At 42.7% G+C, this 16,442-nt stretch overlaps 1 protein-coding gene across 2 annotated transcripts in view; it reads right to left on the reverse strand.

Annotated features, from left to right (window-relative positions):
* The window catches only part of SEC24D (SEC24 homolog D, COPII coat complex component), a 134,073-nt gene that overhangs the window by 76,094 nt on the left and 41,537 nt on the right, over window positions 1-16,442 (reverse strand). For both annotated transcript variants that reach the window (XM_060177118.1, XM_060177122.1), the window contains exon 8: window positions 12,694-12,821. In XM_060177118.1, the coding sequence (XP_060033101.1) occupies window positions 12,694-12,821 (128 nt within the window). The remainder of the gene's footprint in view (window positions 1-12,693; window positions 12,822-16,442) is intronic.

A 16,442-nucleotide genomic window follows, 5' to 3' on the forward strand; every position in this document is an offset into this window, starting at 1 on the left:
TCATATGTGAAAAGCTAACCCAGAGCCTGTGATGGACAAGTAGCCTTTAAAAATGTTAAACATTCTGACGATTGGGTGTGTTGGAAGATATGCAGACTCGGATTCCCTGAGAGGAATTCTGCCCAGAAGCTAACATGAAGCGTCAGTATCAACTGCATGTATTACAGTCACTTCCATAGGAAAGAGACACGAGAAGCAGCCTGTGTGCTTTCTATTTTTAACTTGACCATATATGACCAGCAGGCAGCCTACACGGGCAGGTGAGGTGCAGGGCATAAGGTGCCTGTCTGTACATGTTTTCTCAGCAGGGGTGCTAGTCTGTTGAACTTTTTTTTTTTTTTTTTTTAAAAAGGAACCAGATCAGCATGAAAGATTTCTTCCAATCATGTTATGCATCTTTTACAAAGAAATAGAGGCCAAGGGAATCGGGCAGTAGTGTAATGGGTTAAGCGCATGTGGCGTGAAGCGCAAGGACTGGTGTAAGGATCCCGGTTCGAGCCCTCAGCTCCTCACCTGCAGGGGAGTCGCTTCACAAGCGGTGAAGCAGGTCTGCAGTTGTCTGTCTTTCTCTCCCCCTTCTATCTTCCGCTCCTCTCTCCATTTCTCTGTGTCCTATCTAACAATAATAATAACTACAATAAGGGCAACAAAAGGGAAAAAAAAAAACTTAAAAAAAAAAGAAATAGGGGCCAATACTCAATGTATTGCATTAATTCTAAAACTATTCTATGTGTGTTTTCTTTCTTTTTTAAAAAATACTTTATTTATTTATTAGTGAGAAAGACAGGAGTAGAGAAAGAACCAGATATCACTCTGATACGTGTGCTGCCGGGGACTGAACTCAGGAACTCATGCTTGAGAGGCTAATACTTTTATCCACTGCCCCACCTCCCGGACCACTATACTTATGTTTTCTAAAAACAATTTCAGTTTCCCCTTGTTAATATAAAATTTTGAAGGGGGAAGGGAGAGGCCAGTGGTGTAATGGGTTAAGCACACACAGTATGAAGCATAAGGACCCACACAAGGATCCCGGTTCGAGTTTCCGACTCCCTTACCTGCGAGGGGTGGGGGGAGTCACTTCACAAGTGGTGAAGCAGGTCTGCAGGAGTCTATCTTTCTTTCCCTCTCTATCTTCCCCTTCTCTCTCAATTGCTCTCTGACTTATCTAGAAAAAAAACTGAAAACAGTAGATTCATAGTGCAGGCACTGAGCCCCAGTAATAACCCTGGAGGCAAAGAAATCATATATATAACTTTGAGTTTGTTTGTGTTTCTGGAAAAATGACCCTTTTGCTTGTTTTGAGTGCTAGAGGTATTTTGAGAGGCTTTAAATTGTTTTTCTTTTCAATGTTGCTGTTGTGGAGTCCATTTATTCTTTATATATTTTATTTATTTATTTTTTAAAATAAAAATTATTTCTATTACAACATTTAATATAATAGTAAATTAGTTCATTTGCTTACAAAGATATTTTATTTTATTTATTTATTTTTTCCTCCTCCAGGGTTATTGCTGGGCTCGGTGCCTGCACCATGAATCCACCGCTCCTAGAGGCCATTTTTCCCCCCTTTTGTTGCCCTTGTTGTAGCTTCGTTGTGGTTATTATTATTGCCCTTGTTGACACAATTCGTTGTTGGATAGGACAGAGAGAAATGGAGAGAGGAGGGGAAGACAGAGAGGGGGAGAGAAAGATAGACACCTGCAGACCTGCTTCACCGCCTGGGAAGCGACTCCCCTGCAGGTGGGGAGCCGGGGGCTCGAACCGGGATCCTTACGCCGGTCCCTGGGCTTTGCGCCACATGCGCTTAACCCACTGCGCCACCGCCCGACCCCCGATATTTTATTTTTAAAAATCCTTTTATTTACTATTGGATAGAGACAGAGATAAATTGAGAGGGGAGGAGACAGAGAGAGGAAAACAGACAGAGATCCATCTGCAGCCCTATTCTTTCACTCACGAAGCTTTCCCCCTGCAGGTGGGGATCAGGGACTGGAACTCAGGTCCTTGTGCACTGTGATGTGTGTACTTAACCAGGTATACCACCACCTGGACCCTACAATCCATTTAATTTCTTAAAAAAAATTTTTTTTTGTCATCACTGGGGTGTCACCACTTCAGGTTGTCTTTTTTGTTTTTTTCCAGATAGGAACACAGAGATGGAGGTAAAGAGAAAGATACCACAGCACTGAAACTTCCTTCGGTATGGATTGGGCTGGGTTTGAACCTGGAGAAAAAGAAAGGAAGGAAGGGAGGGAGGGGAGAAGGGAGGAAGGAAGGGAGGAAGGGAGGAAAGGAAGGAAAAAAGAAAAGCAAGGTAAAATGCGAGGGCCAGCAAGGTAGTTCACCTGTGAAAGGCACCTGGTCTGCCATGCGCACGAGGCAGGTTCCAGTCTGGCCCCCACGGCGCTGGTGCCTTTCAACCTGAACGTAAGCCTGGAGAGATGTACCCTTAAGAGATGGCAAGGAAAAAAAATATGGAGATTTCATTTGTGGTGATATTAAAAAGGCTGGTTTTTAAGGAAGAGATGGGCAGTGATTAGAAGACCTAGTTCACGGACTCCTAGGACAGAAGGCCAATTCTAATCAGGGGGAAAGTCATGACACAGAAGACAAACTTAGGGGCACACTGGTCTGGTTTGGACACAGAGTAAGGAACCTAGTCCAGCTGAGATGAAGGCAGACAGAAAGTAAAGCTAGAGGGATTTTTTTTTTTTTTCTGGTGATATTTCAAGGACAGACTGGAGTATCTATACCTGGCTGACTTACCAGGTCTCTCTCTATTCCACTGTTCCTTCCTTCTCTCTCATTCTCTTCTCTCTTCATGCCACTTGTTATACTGTACGGTAACAAAAATTGACGGGTGGGGAGACAGAGAGAGAGAGAAGGGGGGTCAAACACCCTGCAGGCCTGCTTCACCACTCTCAAAGCACCCCCTACAGGTGGAGACTGGGGGTTTGAACCCAGATCCTTGTGCATAGTAACATGCTCAACCAAGCGTGTTGAGCCCCGATGGTTACAATTCTGACAGAAAACAGATTCCACCACTTGCCAAACCCAACTAATGTCTTTGGGGGGGGGGGGCGGACGGGATGTATATTTGGTATATACTAGGTTGTTGGAAAAATCATGACTCATTTTTGTGTAGAAAAACAGAAAAATATGCCATGACTTTCCCTACAACCCAATAGATTCTGACATCTGCTTAGCAGTCAGTGAGATAGGTTAGATGTCTTAACAGTTTACCACAAGGAAGTTTTAGAATGTGTTTGTTTTGTCCCTTCCCACATTTTATTCAGTTCATAGGTTCTCTGTCTCTCTTGGCCTCTGTCTCTCTCCCTTTCTTTCTCCCATCAATGTGTGTGGTGGAGTTGGGGGGAGGGGGTCTATGCTTAAATGTGGTTGTGCCTATGACAAAGTGAGCCAACATTTCTACCCTTAACTATATATAGAACTTATAGTGGATTTGAAAATCTCATTTGGACATAGAATTTGTTTGGTATAGACTTCCTTGCTTTGGGTCTATTCTGTATTGTAAATCCCTGAATATTTTTCCAACTCATGATCATAGTGTGTGTGTGTGTGTGTGTGTGTGTGAGAGAGAGAGATAAATGTACAAAAGAGGGCAAAAAAGGTACAAACTTCCAGATGTAGGGGGGCAGACTGTAGCGCACCAGGTTAAGCATACATAGTAAAAACTTCCAGATGTATAATACCTAAGTCGTGGGCATGCAATGTACAGCATGGAACCAGAGTTAACAGTGCTATTTGGTGCATCTGAAAGTTAAAGACTGGGGGTGGGGTGGGGTGGGGTGGTACGTGGTGGTACACCTGGTTAAGTGAACACATTAGAGTGCACAAGGACCCAGGTTCAAGCCCCTGGTCCCCACCTGCAGGGGGGTGAAGTGGGGCTGCAGGTGTCTCTCTCTATCTCTTTCTCATTCTATCTTCTCCTCTCCTTACAACTTATCTCTGTCTCTATCCAATAATAAATAAATAACAATAAAAATTTTTAAAAAGATGTATTATTAAAAAAAAGTTAAGACAATTCCCCTCTGCAATTCCCCTCCTGGGGATATATCCTAAGGAACCCAACACATCCATCCAAAAAGATCTGTGTACACATATGTTCTTGGCAGCACAATTTGTAATAGCCAAAACCTGGAAGCAACCCAGGTGTCCAACAACAGATGAGTGGCTGAGCAAGTTGTGGTATATATACACAATGGAATACTACTCAGCTGTAAAAAATGGTGACTTCACCGTTTTCAGCCGATCTTGGATGGACCTTCAAAAAATCATGTTGAGTGAAATAAGTCAGAAACAGAAGGATGAATATGGGATGATCTCACTCTCAGGCTGTAGTTGAAAAACAAGATTAGAAAAGAAAACACAAGTCGAACCTGAAATGGAATTGGAGTATTACACCAAAGTAAAAGACTCTGGGGTGGGTGGGTGGGGAGAATACAGGTCCATGAAAAATGATGAATGAAATAGTGGGGGTTGTATTGCTAAATGGGAATCTGGGGAATGTTATGCATGTAAAAAAAAAAAAAGAAGAAGTAGAAACGCAAAGCAGAAAATGACTGAGTTTGGAGTATGGCACCAAAGTAAGAAAGCAGAAGTATACTAGAGTTTGCAGTGAGTACCTCCCTAACACTTCCTCTCCACTTTTCCAAGCTTTGGGTCCATGATTGCTCAACAATTTGTTTGGCTTTGTATGTTAACTCTCTTTTCAGTCACCAGGTTCCAGGTGTCATCAGGATGCCGGCCAGACTTCCCTGGATTGAAGACACCACCAATGTGTCCTGGAGCTCAGCTTCCCCAGAGACCCATCCTACTAGGGAAAGAGAGAGGCAGACTGGGAGTATGGACCGACCAGTCAACGCCCATGTTCAGCGAGGAAGCAATTACAGAAGCCAGACCTTCTACCTTCTGCAACCCTCAATGACCCTGGGTCCATGCTCCCAGAGGGATAGAGAATGGGAAAACTATCGGGGGAGGGGGTGGGATATGGAGATTGGGCGGTGGGAATTGTGTGGAGTTGTACCCCTCCTACCCTATGGTTTTGTTAATTAATCCTTTCTTAAATTAAAAAAAAAAATTAAAAAAAAAGAAACTAGGACTTCAGAGCAAAAAAAAAAAAAGTTAAGACAGACAGTCAATCTTATATATCAAGACATGAAGAGAAAAACTGAAACTATGATGGGGAAGGATGTTATAATGATGCAACTGAAATTTATCTAATGGCATATTGTGACATTACTATAGTGAAGGCAAATACATAAATAAATGAAGTGTAAAGGAAAGAAAACACAGGGACCATGTACAGACTTGGGGCTATCTGCCAGTTCTTTCATCACAGCAGATTCAGTCTGGGTATGGTGAACCCTAGTGTGCTAAGTTTATCTCAAAACATGCACATATAACTTACACTAAGAGACTCCTTGAGAATGACCCAGAGTGTCTTCAAACAAACACAGATGTGACCTTTCTACCCAGGCCTTCTAGTGCCAGCAATTTTTTTTTTTTTTTTTTTTAGTGAGAAGATCAAATTCTGCTCTGTCCTGAAGCTTATGGAAGGGCTGAGTCTGGTGACAAGGCAGCCAAAGTTGCAAAAAATAAATAAATAAATAAGTATTAAGGGCAGACAAGACAGCACTGCAGAATCAGTTTTCCTTGATGGCAGGCCTAGTTCTTAACTCAATTATAAATGGTGCACTACCTTCCTGAGCAAAAGCACCACATCTGTTTGGACTGGGTTGTGTTGATACAGTTTTCAAATTAGGGGTGACTTGCAAAGATCAGTAGCATCAGTTTAGGATTAAGATAAGCAGTCTTGGTAGAGGGTATTAGTTCCATGACATCTTCAATGACTAGGATCTTACAGGTTTTAATTAGTTTTAACATGAAAATCTCATGTAACTTCTTTTCCTCCTTTCTTGTAAGCACCACAAAACACACACACACATGCACACGCACATGCACACACACGCACACCCCACAAATACCTCCAAATTCAGAATGAGATGGTATGGAAACAAATGACGGGAGAATAACAGTGAAACCTAAGCTAAACGCATGAAGGATTTTACTGTCCAGGAAATTCCTTAAGCAGCTGTTATCCAAACTGGTACAGCTGTTTGTTCTGCTCGCAAAACAAAAAGAAGAGTTTGCTGTGAGTCTTCAAATGGCTATTTGATACAAGAGCACATGTGTAAGGAATCAAATATTTCCTTTGAGATAGAATATACACGTTCAAGAAAATGGCAGATGTCAGGATAAAAAGATGACTGAAATGCAGAGGCCTAAGCTTAGCTGGGTTGCTAGGCTGCCATTTCTTTTCTTCACGGTGTAACCCTTTGAGAAGCAGATCCAACAAGGCCATACTAAGGAATTCGATGCTTGAGTACAGGTGTCTATCTGTGGTGGAAATCTCATCAAATCACTTTGTCATGGAATGCTTACTTCCATATGTAAACAAAACCATATATATATATATATATCTTATTTAACACATAAATGTCTCTAGTCTGGAGATTGCAACAGTGAGAAGAATCAGATGTAGTCTCCACCCTCAAGACCAGTTGGAGGAGGGTTCATAAATCAGACACATAAAGAATTGCGGGGAGTCGGGCTGTAGCGCAGCGGGTTAAGCGCAGGTGGCGCAAAGCACAAGGACCGGCATAAGGATCCCGGTTTGAACCCCGGCTCCCCACCTGCAGGGGAGTCGCTTCACAGGCAGTGAAGCAGGTCTGCAGGTGTCTTTCTCTCCTCCTCTCTGTCTTCCCCTCCTCTCTCCATTTCTCTCTGTCCTATCCAACAATGACGACAACAATAATAACTACAACAATAAAACAACAAGGGCAACAAAAGGGAATAAGTAAATAAAATAAATATTTAAAAAAAAAGAATTGCAATGAGGCTTGTTGGATAGGACAGAGAGAAATGGAGAGAGGAGGGGAAGACAGAGAGGGGGAGAGAAAGAGAGACACCTGCAGACATGCTTCACCACCTGTGAAGTGACTCCCCTGCAGGTGGGGAGCTGGGAGCTCGAACCAGGATCCTTGTGTTGGTCCTTGTGCTTTGCACCACGTGCGCTTAACCTGCTGCACTACCACCCAACTCCCAAAGGCTGGTTTCTTATGCCTGTGTTGGTCACCAGACACTTACATTCTGATAAATAAGTCCAAGCATAATGCTTCCCTTTATTTTGATATCTTCTGAAGTTATTCTCCGGGTAATAAAAATCTCTATTTACATTAATAATACCATGACTGAGAAGAGCAGCAGGGTTAGTGAGTTTTTACGCTGTAACTGAAAACCTCACCAACCTTTGCCCTGACAAATGTGACCCTCTCTGTACACCTGCTGTAACAGCATTCTAAAAGGGGCCGACATTCTATTCTTAAGCTGCCAAACTTTTTCACATGACTTTTTCATAAAGTCCTATGCAGACAGTGGCCTAAGTCCTTAAGGGGTAAGATTCAATTTCTAAACTAACTTCATATATTAGAGGTTTTTAAACACCGTTTCTAACAAAGGACAAGCATTCTGGTTTTCCAAGCTTTCATGACACAAAACTGCCAATGCAATATATGTTTACTACTTACTGTTATGTTTATCAATAGACACAAAATATTGCCAGGGAACTTAGTAATTAAGACTTGCTGTGCTAAACACACACACACACACACACACACACACAACAACAACAACAACAAAAACTAAACTACTTAAGAGATTAACCATCATTCTGTAGTTTAACTTGACCTTTATTTTTTAATTTTTTTTTCCTCCAGGGTTATTGCTGGGCTGGGTGCCTGCACCATGAATCCACCGCTCCTGGATGAATCCACCCCCCCCCCCTTTGTTGCCTCCATGAATCCACCCCTCCCCCTTTGTTGCCCTTGTTGTTGTAGCCTTGTTGTGGTTATTATTATTACCATTGTTGATGTTGGTCATTGTTGGACAGGACAGAGAGAAATGGAGAGAGGAGGGGAAGACAGAGAGGGAGAGAGAAAGATAGACACCTGCAGACCTGCTTCACTGCCTATGAAGCGACTCCCCTGCAGGTGGGGAGCCAGGGGCTTGAACCGGGATCCTTACGCCGGTCCCTGCACTCTGCGCCACATGTGCTTAACCCACTGCGCCACCGCCCGACCCCTATTTTTTAAATTTATCTTTATTTATTTATTGGATAGAGACAGAAATCAAGAGGGAAGGGGGTGATAGAGGGAGAGACAGAGAGACACTTGCAACTCTGCTTCACCACTCACAAAGCTTCCTCCCTGCACGTGGGAACTGGGGGCTCGAACCTGGGTCCTTGTGCAGTGTAACATGTGTGCTCAGCCAGGTGCGCTGCCACCCGGCCCGTTTTTTAATTTTTAAAAAAGGATCTAGGGCCCAGGTGGCAACACATCCACTAGAGTGCACGTATTACAATGCACAAGTGATGAGTTCAAGACCCTACGCCCCACCATAGAGGAGAAACTTCATGAGAGATGAAGTAGGGCTACAGGTGTCTCTCTGCCTCTCTCTTCCTCTATCTCCTCCTTCCTTCTTCATTTCTCTCTTTTTCTATCCAGTAAATGGATTAACACATATAAAAATGAAGATTTCATTTACTTACGTGTATATTAATAACAGAATAGAGAACCAGAGCATCACTCAGGTACACACCATACTGAGGACTGAACTTGGGACCTCCTGCTTAAGACTCCACTGCTCCCTCCACTGTGTCACATCCCCTCTATCTTTGACTTTTGGACGTCCATCTAACACCAAGGAAAAAACATTTATTCAAGCAGGACTTGTACAGCATGCCCAGTCCTCTGGCAGATCCTAGGTGGTCTTTGCTTCTCAGAGCACTCAGTACTTCTGTCAAAAGAATTCGAGACAGTTATGCCATGAGAAGTCATAGACTTGCAGATGCAGGAGACTCACTGCTAAGGAGACAGCCAGGAAAACTAACCAAACAACCAAACAAACAAAACAAACAGGGGCAGTATTTTCTAACTCTATCCCAAGAATGCCTCAACAAGTTCACTGACAGATGCAGCTGGAAGAAAAACTTAGAATTTAAAGTTCTAGCAACATTACTTATTAGTTGAATTTAATGACCCTAGAGCTAGTAGATTTCCACATCTACAAACTGGGATAACAGTTACTTCACAAACTGCATTCTTTCAGAAAGAAGGATGACTTAGAGATCAAATAATATGGCGTGACAGCATTCTTTTCCTTTGATGCGTTAAACAGCAAAGTGACCTCTGTCCAAACTATGCCAGCTCAAGCCAGCAAGATTGGCTGAAAAGCCCTCCCCCCACCTCTCTCTCTCTCTGTCTCTCTGTCTCTCTCTCTCTCTCTCTCTCTCTCTCTCACACACACACACACACACCTAAGGAATCACTTTTTGGGTGATGGATATGAAGTCCATACTTGATGTAATGTGCTGCTGTTGATGTTATTCTCTGACAATTTTTCCTTTTTATGGATGTCAGTTCTCTGGCATTCACTCCTTTTTCTCTTATCTATTTCTTTTTTACTGCCAGGGTTTTCACTGGGGATTCACATCTGCAGGATTCCACCATTTTTCTGCCATTCCACTGGCAGACTCATTTTTATTTTTACTTAGGTAGAGGGCAAAAAGGAGGGGGAGAGAGAGAGAGAGAGAGAGTAGAGAGAGAAAAAGAGAGGAACCATAGCTTTTTAATTTTTGTCTTTATTTATTGGATGGAGAGAGGCAGAAATTGAGTGTGTGGGGGGAGACAGAGAGATACCTGCAACACTGCCTCACCAATCGCAAAGCTTTCCCTTTGCAGGTGGGAACTGGGGGCTCGAACCCAGGTCCTTGTGCACTGTAACATGTGCATTCGACCAGGTGCGCCATCACCCAACCCCGGTGCCACAGCTCGTCAGGTTTCCATCTTGCATGGTCATCCCATGTGGTGGCTGGGGCTTAGCCTTAAGTCTTGGCGCACAGAATATATTCTCCTAGGTGAGTAACCTCCTGGGCCCTGATATTTACTCCTTTTTCTTTCCAATAGCATCTTGTTGTCTACCGAATATCAGAATACGAACAATCACTAAGAAAAAGGAATTCAAACAGCATATGGTAACAGGGCAAATATTTTTCTTCCCTAACTTTATAACTAAAGAAAAGCTTTCCCGAGTCCTGAACTAGTCTTAAACATTTATTTGAAAGTTTGCCATGAATTCACATATTTTCTCTTAGTCCTTGAGAAAAGAGTCTTTGTTTTCTCTATAGCCCTAAAAGCCACCCAGTTTTTAGCACAAGAGTGAGGACGTGACTATAAATCAAGTGAGGTAAATGTAGAGTCTTGGGAAAAAGTTCACCAATACAATATGGAAAGCAGGGACTTTGACTATTATAACCATTTAAGACTCTTAAAAAACACAACACAGGGAGTCGGGCTGTAGCGCAGTGGGTTAAGCGCAGGTGGCGCAAAGCGCAAGGACCGGCATAAGGATCCCGGTTCGAACTCCGGCTCCCCACCTGCAGGGGAGTCACTTCACAGGTGGTGAAGTAGGTCTGCAGGTGTCTGTCTTTCTCTCCTCCTCTCTGTCTTCCCCTCCTCTCTCCATTTCTCTCTGTCCTATCCAACAACAACAACATCAATAACAACAACAATAAAACAAGGGCAACAAAAGGGAATAAATAAATTAAATAAATATAAAAAAACACAGATGTTACTAAATCTAGTATTATTTTATTTATTTATTTTTTTTATTATTTTATTCCACAGAAGGAATAAAAGCTCTACCATCTGGCTTACAGGTGAAATTACTTAATTTCAAGTGTCAGAGTGTGTACTTGCCCAAAAGTGTAAAGATTCCCTACTAAAAAAAAATACAAAGTTCAGTTAAGAATCATCATTGATGCTTCTGTACTGAAAATCAACACCATTTTTACCTCAGTCCTGAAAATACAGCACCCAAGAGTAATCTCTCAAATTACTAAACAAAAGTGCCTATAAGACAATGAATTCCTTGTGCTGTGCAAGCACAGTTAGTTATACCCCATGCGGCAAAGGGTTTCATGTATCAAAATATATAAAAGTACAGTAAGGAATATAAACTATCAAACAGTGATGATACAGATATGCTCTCGGCAAGAACAGTCATCTCCAAAGCAAATGCTCCCAGGGAACATTCTCTGTAGCTGTGTGGCCTAGGTTTATTTTTATAGGCTGTTCTTAACACAATGGCATGCTGTAAAAAGTTCTGTTAACCAGAACCAACTTAAAAAAAAAAAACTGTACTAAATAAATCCTTTTGATAGATGCCAAATCAGGATAGCTTTAAGGTTTTTTTTTTTTTAATTGCAGCAAGATGGCAGTATTAGTCACATAGGAATGAAATTGTCAAATTTTCCTGAAACTAGAAATAAGGGACCCATTTCCTGCAGAGGAAAAGTAAATGTTAGTCATATAGAGAATAACAGTATCCATAGAGGTCACTTATCTATATATAAGAAATATGTTTTTAAATCTTCTTTTCCTGACTGTAGGTGATGCTATGCAAATTAGTGTGCTCTTCAATTTTCATTATTAACAGTAGCTTCAGTTTGGGACTTCTGGCTTGAGTGACTAGTACACACTATAACAATGTCATGGATGAGTATTTGTAAGAAGGAACAGGTTCAGGGTACTTAATAGCAATTGCTCTCAATAAGTCATCTAACCCTGTGCCTTGGTGTCCTTGGTCAAGATTAAAGAACTGAACATACATTAAACATTCTTTTAAATGCATATTTTTTAAATTATTATTTATTTTCCCTTTTGTTGCCCTTGTTGTTTTGTTGTTGTAGTTATTATTGTTGATGCCATTGTTGTTGGATAGGACAGAGAGAAAATGGAGAGAGGAGGGGAAGACAGAGAGGGGGAGAGAAAGACACCTGCAGACCTGCTTCACCACTTGTGAAGCGACCCCCCTGCAGGTGGGGAGCTGGGAGCTTGAACCGGGATCCTTACGTCTGTCCTTCCGCTTTGTGCCATGTGCGCTTAACCTGCTGAGCTGCCGCCCGACTCCCACATTAAACATTTTTACTGTGACTGTTTTTCATAAATTTTGACTATTATTCTCATCAGCTAACACCAGCAGATGTTACAGGAGACATGAATGGAGTGGTAGATTAAGTTCAGTACAATGTGCATGCTATCCTTCAGAATGTCTTTAAAATGATGGAAACTTAAGGTTATTTCCAGTACATGTGGAAGCCAAAAGTGACCTAGTCCACGAGTGTTTGGTGTGCTGGGTGCCAGAAGACATACCTGGCCAGATTTTTGTTTTCCTAATAAGTTTAGTGACTAGATGTATTTAAAAAAAAAATAAAACATTTTCAAATTATCTTTATTTATTAGACAGAGAAAGCCAGAAATTGAGAGGGAGGGGGAGATAGAGAGGGAGAGACACCTGCAGCCCTGTTTCTCCACTCTTGAAGCTTTTCCCTCTGCAAGTGGGGACCAGGGGCTTGAACCCAAGTCCTTGTACACTGTAATGTCTGTGCTTAAGCAGGTGTGCCACCACCTGGCCCCGACCAGATGTTTTTTCATCATGTAAATATGATCTCATTTTTCTGGTCATGGTACAGAGTAACGTATAAGGAGATAATAAGAGAGTGAATTTTGCAACTGGTAAGCCACTGAGTTGATATTTTATCATTCTTACCTCATTTGATGGAATCGTGGCAAAGGGCTTTATGATAGCAGCTAACGGGATCTGAGCCTGCTTGGCCATATCTGACGTGCACGGGAAACAGTATGCTGTGCAGCGTATGTACCGAGGACTAGCATTGCCTGAAACATTCAAAGGGACGCATGAAGATGTTCTTAGGAACACCACCCACTCTAAAACATTCATGATGGTACTTTAGATAGTGCGTTGACTTATTACTTTTTATTTTTTATTTATAAAAAGGAAACATTGACAAAACCACGGGATAAGAGGGGTACAACTTCGCACAATTCCCACCACCAGATTTCCGTTTCCCATTGCCTCCCCTGATAGCTTTCCCATTCTTTATCCCACGGGGAGTATGGACCCAAGATCATTGTGGGATGTAGAAGGTGGAAGGTCTGGCTTCTGGAATTGCTTCCCCGCTGAACATGGGTGTTGACAGGTCGATCCATACTCCCAGCCTGAGTGCACTGACTTATTTGTAAAGCTTTGTTCATGCTTTCTTTTGTAAGAGGTAGTATTTTGCGATTCAACAATCTATATCCCTGGTACACTCTGATTCTGTGCAAAATAAAACCCTTTGAGTTCTACCAGTGTGTGTGTGTGTGTGTGTGTGTGTGTGTGTGTGTGTGTGTGTGTGTGTATGGAGAGAGAGAGAGAGAGAAGTGGTGTTTTAATTATTCTGATTCGCAATAAGCAGGAGATTACTACAGCTCACTCAGATCTGAGAGCTGTTTAGATTCACTGGAAGCAATAAAGCAAAGGGACAGAAGGTGAAAGACTGAAGTTCCCTCTTTATCTTTCATACTAGCAAGTGATACTTTCTCAATATGATCTGACTTCTAACTACTTCTGTTTCTAAACTGGTAAGCCGCACTTAGAGATGCCATTATATTGGTAATAGAAATATTTTTTTATTATTTATTTTCCCTTTTGTTGCCCTTGTTTTACTGTTGTTGTAGTTATTATTGCTATTGATGTCATCGTTGTTGGATAGGACAGAGAGAAATGGAGAGAGGAGGGGAAGACAGAGGGGGAGAGAAAGACAGACACCTGCAGACCTGCTTCACCGCCTGTGAAGTGACTCCCTTGCAGGTGGGGAGCCGGGGGCTCGAACGGGGATCCTTATGCTGGTCCTTGCGCTCTACGCCAGGTGCGCTTAATCCACTGCGCTACCGCCCGACCCCCCAGAAATATTTTTAAAAGCTTAAATTTAAATTTTAAAATATTTAAATATTCTAAAAGCTTAAGTCTACTTTTAATATAGATGGGGTTCCCTAGCCAAATACCTTTCAATTCACAGTATACATGATTATTCAAACAATATGCACGGCACGAAAAATGCTTTGCATCAAGAGAGTAGCGTATGTAAAGATGTGAAACAAACTGGCGATACATTACAATCAGATCTCTGTTATCGTTGATGCTTTCAACACTGTCCTAGGAGTTGCTTTACAAAGCTGATATTCCTATGGAGGACAAAGCCAATAGCAAAGCTAACAAAATGAGCGAACTCAAGAGAACATTCAAGGTGAGTAAAAACTATGAAGAGAGCACAACTGGCCACAGGCAGCAGGGTGGGAAGCAAAATGCAATTTTAATGGTCACAGTTCAGAGTTAGGTCGTGGAAAGGCGGCATCTAAACAAAGACTCTTAGGGGAAGAGATCTCCCAAGGCGGCTGTCTGGAACTGGCCTGGTACAGAAGTTGGAAGATGCTATGTGTCTGGGGGTGGAACAGATGTGGGGCCCCGTAGCTGGTGAGAGGCTCAGAGAAGCTGGGGAAGAGCAGATCACAGAGACACTTGAGATCATTTTAAACTGGGAGTCGGACAGTAGTGCAGCGGGTTAAGCGCATGTGGTGCAAAGCTCAAGGACTGAAAGGATCCCGGTTCGAGCCCCCAGCTCCCCACCTGCAGGGGAGTCACTTCACAGGCGGTAAAGCAGGTCTGCAGGTGTCTATCTTTCTCTCACCTTCTCTGTCTTCCACTCCTCTCTACATTTCTCTCTGTCCTATCCAACTACGACAACATAAGTAACAACAATAACTACAACAACAATAAAAAGACAACAAGGGCAACAAAAGGGAAAATAAAATTAAAAAAAGATTTAAAAAAAGATCATTTAAAAACTCCTGGCTCTTACTCTTGAGTGAAATGAGGAGCCAGTGTGTCACATTCTGGGCAGAAAAGCATCGTTATTTGACTTGGGTTCACTTGGCTTGTAGCTCGGAAGCTGGACTTGAATGGGGAGGAGAGCCAGGGAAACTAGTCTGAAGGTTGTGCAGTGAGTGACCAGGTGAGAAATGGCAGCAGCAGGGGCTAATAACAATGGCAGAACTGCTGTCAGGAGGCCAGATTCAGGATGCACCTGAGGGTGTGGGGATTTACTATTCATGGGTGTGAAGAATGGGGGAGGGGTAAGATGAAAGTGGTGAGATAAAAGGGGGTCAGAAAGGGTTCCAAAGTTTTTGATCTAAGGAACCAGACACAAGAAGTTGCCGTTAACCAGAATGAGAAAGGTGGATGGGAGGAAAGATATTTTAATTTTAATTTTATTTATGAGAAAGATAGGAGGAGAGAGAGAAAGAACCAGATAGCACTCTGGTACATGTGATGCTGGGGATTGAACTCTGTACTTCCTGCTTGAGCGTTCAATACTTTATCCACTGCACCATATCCTGGATCACTTTCTTTTCTTTTCTTTCCTTTTTCTCTTTCTTTTTTTAAAAAAATATTTATTTATGTATTCCCTTTTGTTGCCCTTGTTGTTTTATTGTTGTAGTTATTATTGATGTTGCTGTTGAACAGGACAGAGAAAAATTGAGAGAGGAGGGGAAGACAGAGAGAGGGAGAGAAAGACAGACACCTGCAGACCTGCTTCACCACTTGTGAAGTGACTCCCCTGCAGGTGGGGAGCCAGGGTCTCGAACCGGGATCCTTAGCTGGTCTTTGTGCTTTGCACCATGTGCACTTAACCCGCTGCGCTACCGCCTGACTCCTTTATTTATTTATTTTTTGCCTCCAGGGTTATCACTGGAGCTTTGTGCCTGCACTATGAATTCATTGCTCACGGAGGCCATCTTTTTTTTTTTTTTTTCCCATTGTTGTTGTTGTAGGATAGGAGATAGAGAAATTTAGAGAGGACGGGAAGACAGAGAGGGAGAAAGACAGACACCTGCAGACCTGCTTCATTGCTTGCAAAGGAACCCTCTGCAGGTGGGGGGCCGGGGGCTTGAACTAGGATCCTTGCGCTTGCTGGTCCTTGCACTTTGCACTATGGGCACTAAACCCGGTGTACTACTGCCCAGCCCCCTATTTTCATTTTTATAAAGATTTATTTAAGGGGAAGTGGAGGAAGAGGAGCACTGCTTAACCCTGGCATATGATGGTGCCAGAGACTGAACCTCCAAGCCCTGAGGCCTCAAGCACTATCTCCCGCCCACAGAGGGATCTCTTAATGGGTGTCTGGGTAGAACACTAACCTGATTCTGGTACCATTTGGAAAATGTACTAAGCAAATGGTGATGCTGAGAAGACAGTTAAATACAGGAGGCTGGGCACTGGGCAGCAAGGTGGGCTAAAGATGTTCTTAGCATCTAAATCATAGCTGAAGGCAGGAAAATGAGATCAGAACCCCAAGCACCTTGTGCCTCACCAAGTGCCTGTTGTGTAAGAACAGCACTGACAGCAGCCAGAGGATCCAGAGAGAATGGTCGCCGGCTAGACCTGAGTTGGTGCAA

Source organism: Erinaceus europaeus, chromosome 2 (genome assembly GCF_950295315.1).
Source record: "Erinaceus europaeus chromosome 2, mEriEur2.1, whole genome shotgun sequence".
Classification (NCBI taxonomy): Eukaryota; Metazoa; Chordata; class Mammalia; order Eulipotyphla; family Erinaceidae; genus Erinaceus; species Erinaceus europaeus.